This window comes from Bos grunniens, chromosome 21, assembly GCF_055505025.1.
Source record: "Bos grunniens cultivar Pamir isolate PY7600 chromosome 21, Bosgru_T2T1.0, whole genome shotgun sequence".
Taxonomy (NCBI): Eukaryota; Metazoa; Chordata; class Mammalia; order Artiodactyla; family Bovidae; genus Bos; species Bos grunniens.
Genome location: NC_141185.1, coordinates 682,295 through 692,188, shown reverse-complemented (window position 1 = coordinate 692,188; position 9,894 = coordinate 682,295). Strand labels below are relative to the sequence as shown.

The 9,894-nt window shown below is 64.6% G+C and overlaps 1 gene segment (V, D, J or C); it reads right to left on the bottom strand.

Moving 5' to 3' along the window:
• Nucleotides 1-228: 228 nt before the first annotated feature.
• On the bottom strand, nt 229-2,780 carry LOC147348825 (immunoglobulin heavy constant gamma 1-like). The segment is given in 2 exon segments: nt 229-1,308; nt 1,472-2,780. Coding segments are annotated over 2 exon segments (330 nt in total).
• Nucleotides 2,781-9,894: the final 7,114 nt, after the last annotated feature.

The window sequence follows — 9,894 nt, the reverse complement described above, 5'->3', positions numbered from 1 at the left end:
TGGCTCCCCTGGCTTCAGGCTGGCCTCTGCCTGGGAGGCGGAGTGGAGCCCTAGGGGTGGGTAGCAGGTGGGAGTCAGGCACCCACGGGTCAGGTAGGGATGGGACCAGGGACCCTAAGTGCAGATGAATGGGGGCAGGAAGCCCAGGGGCCAGTGGGAGTGGGGCAGCCTGGCTGTGGACTCCTCAAAGGGAGAAGGTGTGTCAACATACGGAGACTGGCCAGTGAGCTAGGTGAAGTAAAGATGCTTTATTGTCATTAAAGAGATAAAGAGACAGCAAAGAGAAAGAACAGGCCCCCACATTAGGCAGAAGAAGCTTCCCAAGCTCTGAGACTGTGGTCCTTCCTTCCAGTCTTAGGGGCAGTGCCTCCCATCCAGAGACGCCCATGCACGTTTCTGCAACGACGGGAGAGTCTGTACTGTGAGGCGAGGTGGGGCCCCGGGGCCTGGGGCTGGGCCTCTGTGGGTCTCTGGTCTCGCCTCTCACCCCTGCCCTCGGTGCAGGCCAAGCTCCTGCGGGACGTGTCAGGCTGTTGGCCGCCGGATGGACTGGCTGCCCTGCCGTCCTGTATTCTGGGAGCCTCTCCAGCTCTGTCCACTGGGAACCAGTCAGCAGGCCCCTCTCCAGGCGGTCCGTCTGGCTGGACATCACCCTTTCCCCCACCAGGGCTCCTGCAGCAGCCGTGGGCCCAGGCCTGCTCACAGCAGCGTCCTCGGTGGAGGTGGCCTGAGTAACTGTTAGTGGTCCTCCCAGGAGCTTCCCTGCTGGGAGGCTGGGCCCCTGCAGACAGCTGTTCCCAAGGATCTGACACAGGGGCCTCCCCCACCGACCTGTGGTCTGAATCCAGGCCTGGACAAGATGCGGGTGCCCTGTGCAGACCGCCCTGGACCCAGCCTCCTGCTCCTCCAGGCAGAACTGAACTCTGACCTGTGTGTTCCTGGTCGGGGACTTGCAGCCCATTGGTGTCTTACAGGCTTCCCAGAGGCCTTCAGCGTCCATCAGCTCAGTGGGGTCACCACCTGTTTTCCACTCGGGTCTTGGGGGGTGGGGCAGGTTGCCATGGCCACAAGGTCAGAGTGCAGATGTGGGTGAGGCTGGGTGAGAGGTTAGAGGTTGGCTAGGTCAGAGCGGGAAGGAGCAGACCTGGTGCAGGCTGAGCAGCACAAGATGATGGACGCGGTCCAGTTGGGTCTGGGCGACCCTGGACTCCACCCACAGGAGCTCTAGGCGCCCTGCCCGAGCATGTTTCTGTAGTCGGGGACGATCGTCCTCTTCAGCTCCACCGCCGAGGAGAAGATCCATTTCACCTGTGGGGGGACAGGGTGAGCAGAGACTGGACCCCACGTGGGCCTCCCCCAGGGCTGTGAGTAGAGAGTGAGTGGACAGTGAAGGGCAGTGAAGGACACTGAGGGACTCTGCTGGGATTCTGGGGACAGAGGGGGCCCGAGGGCCAGCAGGGTGGCCTCCCACCTTGAAGAGGGTCACGGTGGCGCTGTAGCAGACGCTGAGCAGGAAGAGTGTGATGAAGATGGAGATAGTCGTCCAGAGCCCGTCCAGCTCCCCGTCCAGGTCGTCCGCACAGATCTCCTCCTCCAGCAGCACGTCTGCACAGGGAGGGGTGGTCAGTGCTGTGTCTGCCCACGGAGGGCTGGGCAGGGTCACTGGGGTAGGGCAGGGCTCCCTCTGGGTGGGGGGAAGGTGGCGTGATCTCCCCATGGGCCAGGCAGGGGTCACCTGAGGTCAGTCTCTGGGGCCCAGCCCCAGCCCCAACCCCTCCAGCCCTGGCTGCTATCTGGGCCTGGCCTGTGGGGTCCTGCTCCCATCCTGAGCTGTGCCCTGAGCTGGGGCCCTGACCCCACCTCCCCGCAGGACAGAGGCTCAGTTCCTGGCCTCCTCTGCCCTGGGGGCCAGGCCTGGAGCCGGGAGGGTCAGCAGAGCATGTGAGCCTGGGCCCTGCCCCCGGGGAGGGAGAGCTGACAGCACCGGGCCTGAGGGGTGCTGTGCCCGAGGGGTGAGGGTGCCAGGACGAGGGGCTGAGGGGGGATCTCAGCCTGCTAGGGAGGGGCGTGGGTGCCCCAGGGGAGGCAAGGAACAGATGTCTGACCTGGTCAGTGTGGTCAGTGTGGGAAAGGGCCGCTGAGCAGCCCATGGGTGCTGGAGGGTGGGGCCCAGCTGGTGTCCACAGGGAGGGCTCACAAGACCCAGCTCTGGGTCTGGGCCTGTGGGGTCACCCCATGGGTCCCCGAGTGCGAGACCTGAGTGTGTGCAGGCGTGTGGGTGTGACGGGGTGAAGTGTGCTCATGTGCGGATGCACACCTGAGTGCGTGTGGAGGAGGCTGGGTGCAGGCTGTCTCGTGTGCATGCGGGGCTGGGGCTTGTTGTCTGTGGCTCTGGGCTCCGTGTCCGCAGGGAGCAGTTAGGTCCCTGCCCTGGACATTCAGGGCTCCTGGCCTAGGCCCCTTTCAGGCACAGGGATGACCTCCCCACGGGCGCACAGGCCTGGCCCTGGGCAGGGAGAGCCGGGCAGAGCCTCCTGGCCGAGGGAGGGTGAGGCCTGACCTTGGGAGCCTGAGGGTGAAGCAGGGCCACCCCCCGGCCACGCGTGGCTCCAGGCAGGCCCAGAGTGGACACAAGGACTCTGGACACCCAGGGACAGGGGCCTGGGGACAAGGATGTGGCCCTGCCCCACAGCGTGGGCTGGAGCAGAGGCAGGAAGCATTGGGCCTCAATCCCTGAGGGTCTCGGGGGCCTCCCCGGTTCCTGTCCAGAGGCCGGCCCAGCAGGTGGTGGCTGGAGGGGACCGTGGAGGTGCGCCTCTGGCCAAGCCCCTCCGTGGCCTCGGGCAGCCCCCAGGTGGCCTGCTGGACCCACTCACTGTGTGTCTGGCCCGAGCGGGGTCAGCTCCCCCACAGATGCTGAACAAAGTGGCCCAGAGTCGGCTCAGCCCACCCCCGCAGGCCTGGCGGCCACCAGGGCTCTGCCTCGGAAAGAACCAGCACAGCGTTGCAGGGTCCCAGGGCGGCCTGGGTGCTTTATTCACGGCGGCCCAGGAGGAATGCACACAGGGAGGGGCTAGGGCGTCCTGGCTGGACCTGGAGCCCGGGGTTGGGGGGGAGGGGTGGGTGGATGAGGGAACGTTCACTAGATCAGCGGCGTGAGGCTCATTTACCCGGAGACCTCGAGATGGGCTTCTCTTTGTAGTGATTCCGTAAAGCTTCATGCATCACTGCACACGTGTAGTGGTCTCCTTCCTGCCAGCTGCTCTTGTTCACCCTGAGCCTGCTGTACAGGAAGTAGGAGCCGTCAGCATCCAGCTGGGGTGCGGTCGTGTGGTACTTATCCTCCGACTCAGGCTGCCCATTTCTCTGCCACTCCACGTCTATCTCTTCTGGGTAGAAACCGGTGATCAGGCAGGTGAGGCTGAGCGTGCTTTTGCTGAGCTCTTCCCGGGGTGGGGCCAGGACATACACCTGCGGCTCCCGGGCCTGCCCTGTGGGGACAGGAAGGCTGTTAGCACAGCGGTCACTCTGATTGGCCCACGGGGCCCTCCCGGTCCCGTCCAGTGGTCACTCTGATTGGCCCACGGGACCCTCCCGGTCCCGTCCACCTGGCCCACCTTTGGTCCTGGAGATGGTCCTCACAATGGGGGCCGGGAGGCCTTTGTTGTTGACCTTGCACTTGAACTCCTTTCCCTGCAGCCAGTCCTGGTGCTGGATGCGCAGGGCGCTGACCACGCGGTAGGTGCTGTTGAACTGCTCCTCTCTCGGCTTCGTCCTGGCCGTGTGCACCTCCACGTCGTCCACGAACCAGGAGAACTGCACCTCGGGGTCATCCTGGCCCACGTCCACCACCACACACGTGACCTCGGGCGTTCCCGAGATTGTGAGGGTGTCCTTGGGTTTCGGTGGGAAGATGAAGACAGACAGTCCTCCCAGAGGTTCTGTGGTTGGTGAGAAAGCATGGTGGGGGTTCTGCACCTGGGAAACCTCCTTTGGACCCGCGTCCTCCACCCGGCTGCCCTGAGTGCTGTCCGCCAGTGTCGGACAGAGGATGAAGCCAGCTGACTTACCTGGGCATTTGGAACACTGGCAGGGTGTCTTTTCAACTTCAGACTCTGCAGAGAGAGCAGACCGGGGGTTACCAGGGGCAGGAAGCTGTGGTCTGGGCTTAGGGCAGGGACAGGTTTTGGTAGTCCGAGCCGAGGGCCCGCCTCTGTGGGGCCAGGGGCCGAGGCGTCATCCAGCCTGCAGCAGCCTGGGCATCGTGGAAACTCCAACTCCCCTCCCCAAGCCTGTGAGACCTTCAGGAGAGAGAGACAGACAGGGCCTCCCCTGACACGCTGGGCCTGGTTCACAGCACCCCTGGGCTGAGGCCCCTGCAGGCAGGAGTGTGGGATTCACATACTCTGGGTTGTAGGTTTTCCAGGAGGGATAGTTGTCTCTGGCGTCACCGGGACTGGACGCCTTGCAGTGACAGCCTTGTCCACCTTGGTGCTGCTGGCCGGGTGGGCTACGTTGCAGGTGAAGGTCTGGGTTTCTGAGGTGCTGGCGGGCACGGTCACCATGCTGCTGAGAGAGTACAGCCCAGAGGACTGCCGGACGGCTGGGAAGGTGTGCACGCCACTCTTCAGGGCACCCGAGTTCCAGGTCACGGTCACTGGCTCGGGCATGTAGCTGGAGACCAGGCAGCCCAGGGTCACGGTGGAGCTGGATGTGTCTCCGCAGCTGGATGCCAGAGGGTAGACTTTCGGGGCTGTGGTGGAGGCTGTGAGAGAGGAGGCTGGGTGAATGCGGGGTCCAGCAGGACCTCAGGTGCCCATGCCTGGGGCACCTCTGAGCCCAGCCACCACCTGCTTCCAGGGTCTGATGACTGGCCGGCATGGTGGCCACCCGGCTCTCTGTACTGCAGTTGGGGTGTCTGGACACAGCTTGGGTCAGTGAGTGTGGCCTCCTGGATCAGAGCCCAGGGCCCCTTCCCTCCTGTGGGCGCCTGGCCCTCCCTTTGGCTCCTGTTCCCTCAGCCTGGAGGAGCCTGTCCCCCTCGCCCTGCTCTGCCCCGGGCCCCCGTCCGGCCTGGCCTCAGCCCTGCAGGCCCGTGACTTCCGGGCCAGCTCTGTGCACAGGTGCTCTGGGCTCACATCCTGCCCCGGTCCTGGACCCTGTCCCTGAGGTCTCCTCCTTGATTGTCCCCTCCCAACCCTGGTTCAACCAGGCTCCCAAAGGTGTGTCTCTGGCCCCGTCCCTCACCTGGTTCCCCTGATTGGCCCTCGGCCCCTGCTCCACGCTCCTGGCCGCCCAGCTCCTCCTCACCAGACCGTCTAGGCCCTGACCTTCCTGGGCGCACCCTGCACTCAGCACCGTGGGGGCCTTGCTTGGGCCCTGCCTGCACCTCCAGCACCGGGCGGCTCCACGGGCCGCAGCTCGTCTATCCGGGCTTTCCCCAGACCCTGCTCAGCTCCATGGGCCTGCAGCCTCATCTGAGACCTCGAGGAAGAGCCTGGTCAGCCCCCCGGGCCCTGCCCGTCTGAGACCTCGAGGAACAGCCTCATGTACTCCAGCCTTGTCCTCTGTCCTGGCAGCTGCCCCTTGCCTTGGCCGACCCCCATCCATCCTGAGTCCCCAGAGATGGCTGCAACACGATGGGAACCCCGGGCCTATGAATGGAGGCCGCCTGCTCTCATCGGGAAGGCCTTCCACTTCAGGCCAGAGCATCCTTCATTTTCCTCTGCACGTGGCCTTGCTGTCCCCGACCCTCCACCAAAAGGGCGCCCTTTAGCTCAGACCCTCTGCCTCCGACCTCAGCACTAGCTGGCCAGCTGCTCGTTCCCAGAGCCCGGTTCACCTGTGCAATCTCCACCTTGTCCCCTGAGACACCCCAGAGAGTCCCCTGCCCTCCCTGCAGCTTTCACCCCTAGAAGTTCTACTGCTCCCTGAGCGCCAGGCGTCCCCCTGCCCTCCCAGCCCTGGCTCACCCTCATAACCTGTACCTGCTCCCCCAAAGCACCAGGGGACTCCCTGTCCCACCAGCCCCTGCTCACCCTCACAAGCCATACCTGCTCCCCCAAAGCTCTGGGGTTGCCCCTTGTCCTTTCAGCCCCCTGCTCACCCTCAGAAGCTCTACCTGCTTCCCTAAAGCTCTTGAGGTAACCCCTGCCCTCCCAGCCTCTGGATCACCCTCATAACCTGTACCTGCTCCCCCAAACACCAGGGGCACACCAAGTCCTCCAAAGCCTGCTCACCCATAAGCTGTACCTGCTCCCCCAACTCACCAGGGCTCCCCCATCTTCCCAGCCCCTGCTCACCCTCACAGTCTGTACCTGCTCCCCCAAAGCACCAGGGATACACCCTGTCCTCTCAGCCCCTGCTCACCCCGACAAGTTGTAACTGCTCCCCCAAACACCAGAGACTCCCCCTGTCCTCCCAGCCCCTTGCTTACCCTCACAAGCCATTCCTGCTGCCCCCAAACTCTGGGTTGCCCCCTGTCCTCTCAGCTGCTGCCCACCATCAGGTAGGTAGCAGGTAGGAAGCTCTACCTGCTCCCATAAAGCTCTTGAGATAACCCCTGCCCTCCCAGCCCGGGCTCACCCTCATAACCTGTACCTGTTCCCCCAAAGCACTGGGGGCTCCCCCTGCCCTCCCAGCCCCTGCTCACCCTCACAAGCTGTACCTGCTCCCCCAAAGCACCAGGGAACCCCTGTCCTCCCAGCCCCTGCTCACCCCCAAAAGTTGTACATGCTCCCCCAAACACCAGGGCTCCCCCTGCCCTCCCAACCCCTGCTCACCCTCACAAGCTGTACCTGCTCCCCCAAAGCACCAGGGACCCCTTGTCCTCCCAGCCCCTGCTCACCCCCAAAAGCTGTACATGCTCCCCCAAACACCAGGGCTCCCCCTGCCCTTCCAACCCCTGCTCACCCTCACAAGCTGTACCTGCTCCCCCAAAGCACTGGGGACTCCCCCAGTCCTCCCAGCCCCTGCTCACCCCCAAAAGCTGTACCTGCTCCCCCAAACACCAGGGGCCCCCTGCCCTCCCAGCCCCTGCTCACCCTCACAAGGTGTACCTGCTCCCCCAAACACCAGGGCTACCCCTGCCCTCCCAGCCCCTGCTCACCCTCACAAGCTGTACCTGCTCCCCCAAAGCACAAGGGGCCCCCCTGTCCTCCCAGCCCCTGCTCACCCCCAAAAGCTGTACCTGCTCCCCCAAAGCACCAGGGGCTCCGCCTGCCCTCCCAGCCCCTGCTCACCCTCACAAGCTGTACCTGCTCCCCCAAAGCACTGGGGACTCCCCCAGTCCTCCCAGCCCCTGCTCACCCCCAAAAGCTGTACCTGCTCCCCCCAAAGCACCAGGGGCTCCCTCTGCCTTCCCAGCCCCTGCTCACCCTCACAAGCTGTACCTGTTCCCCCAAAGCACTGGGGATCCCCCAGTCCTCCCAGCCCCTGCTCACCCCCAAAAGATGTACCTGCTCCCCCAAACACCAGGGCTCCCCCTGCCCTCCCAGCCCCTGCTCACCCCCAAAAGCTGTAACTGCTCCCCCAAACACCAGGGGCTCCCTGCCCTCCTAACCCCTGCTCACCCACAAGCTGTGCCTGCTCCCCCAGATCTCTAGGGGCCCCCTGCCCTCCCAGCCCCTGCTCACCTGCAGCCTCACTGTCCCCTGTCCCTGGGCTGCCCCCTCAGCCTCTCCTGCCCCTCTGGCCCCTCCGGGAGCCCTCAGCCCCACCCAGCTCCACTCCTCACTCCTTTATTTCCTGGGTTCAGCTCTGGTCCCTGGACTTGCCAGGTGCCCACACGGCCTCCGGGCAACCCCCCGGAGGAGCTCTGTCCGTCCGGGCCCCTCCTGGCGGAGGTCCTGCCTTTGCTCTCTGCTCTTCTCTGTCTCTCCACCCACATCTTCCTCTGGCCCCTTGCTGCCTCCACTTTTCGGGTCACCTGCCTCTCTCCAGCTCCCGCTGCTGGTCCTCAGGCCCTGGGCTCTGGTCAGGCCCCTGTGTCCTGGGGAGCTGTGGGCTCAGCCTTGTGCTGCCCACTGTGGACACAGAGCCTGGCCGGCCCTGCAGCCCTGCCCCTGGCTCTGCTGCTGTGCTCGGCCCCAGCCCACTTGGGACCCCCAGTCCCCACATGTGGTCCTGCCCTGAGACCTGTGCCGGCTCCACCGGCCTGTCCTGGAGCCGTCACTGCCCTGGGGTCCTCTCCCTTCCCTGGTCCTCAGATCAGACCCTCCTTCTGTCCTGGCTGGTCCTCATGCCTGCCCAGCCCAGGCCTCCAGAGCCCCTGGTCACGTGCAGCACTCCCCTCCTGTCCACAGCCTGTCTTGCTCCTTGAGGGCTCGGCAGCACCCCCTCCTCCCGTCCCCCCCCTCCACCTCCGCCCCGAGCTCCCCAGCCCCAGGCAGCAGCACTCTTGATGTGGTGCCCCCTGCCCGGGTTCCGTCCCTGCGCTCGTCTGGTACTGTGACCGGGCGCAGCTTCCTCCCCCAGCCTGCTCGGCTGCTCCTGCACCTCTGGGGGTCCCGAGGCCGGTCTCCCTCCAGGGCGCTCATTCCTGTCCCTGTGCGCTCGTCCTCGGGGTCCCCACTCACCCATGGTGGGGACTGTGGAGGGGGCTCCCCTGCAGCCTGGGGCTCCGGGCCCCTTCCCTGGTCTGGCCCCAGACACATGTAGCTCCTGGGGTCTGTGCGCTGTGTCTGCAGCCCTGCTCCCTAGCACTTGTGACTTGGCCCCCAGAGGTGTGAACTCCCTTCCCCCAGTCCTGCAAACTTGCAAAGTGGATTGAAACCTGGTGGCACAACTTGCTTCCTGAAGTTCCCTTTTCTTCTGGGTGTTTTCTGCCTCAGAGGGCCTGGGGGAGTCCAGATGCAGCTGAGGTGCTTGGTGTGGGTATCTGTGTGGAGGTGGGTGAGAGAGGCCCCAGGACCCAGGGGAGTGGTGGGCACCCCAGTGTCACGGGCCTTCACCGTCTGCAGGCATCACGCCTGTTGCTGCACCGCAGCCCGGGGCCTGGGCCCCGCACCTGAACCTCTGGGCCTCCCAGCCCTCTGGGTTCCTGGGCCGCCCTGGACAGTGTGGCTGTGCTGTCTGATGGCCTCAGTGTTAGGCCTGGGGTACGGAATTTCAGAGCCCCCATAGCCCCCACCCCAGATGCGCTGTGTGCGGGGGGCAGGGTGCCCCTCCTCCATGCTTGGTGGGCAGCGTGCCTCCTGTGCTGCTTCGGGCCTGCCCCCCAACCTGGCCAGCACCGTGGGGAGGGGCCGTGGAAGGCGGGTCTGGATCTGTGTCAGCATCCTGGCCTCTGGTCACTGGCCCTGCAAGCTGTACTCACAGGCGCCTGCATTGCTCACAAACCACATAAATCGTGACCTGCTCAGCTCACCACAAGTGATGAGTCTGGAAAAAGGCCTGACAATGTCTGGGCTCAGAGGGTCAGGCCCGTGGGGTCCACCCACCTGTCGCCCAGGTTTCTGGGGGACAAACTGCCACGTGGTCCAGGGCACTGACGGTGCTGCTTCCCTCCTCCTGGCCCCCTGCTGCTGGGGGTTTCGTGAGGAGGGTCTGTCCCTCTTGGGAATCCCTGCAGGACATTTCTGTCTCCAAGCAGCTGGGGCAAGCTGCTGTGGCTGGTGACAGGTGACAATGGGATGTGGGTGCTCAAGGCCTGGGCTTTATCACATCCACACAGTGTGCACAGCCCGGTTCTCGAGGTCCCATTCTTTCTAGACAAACCCTTTTACTGGAGGGAGCTGGTGAGGCTGGCCATTTACTTAGTGTTGCAACATTGCGAACCTGCATGGTGAAGTCTGGGTCTGCTTTGAGAAAAAGCCACCTTGCGGTTCTGAGAGCAGAGAGAGGCTTTGAGGTGTTCCTGGCGGCTGGGTCCCAACCGGGATGTCACAGCAGAGG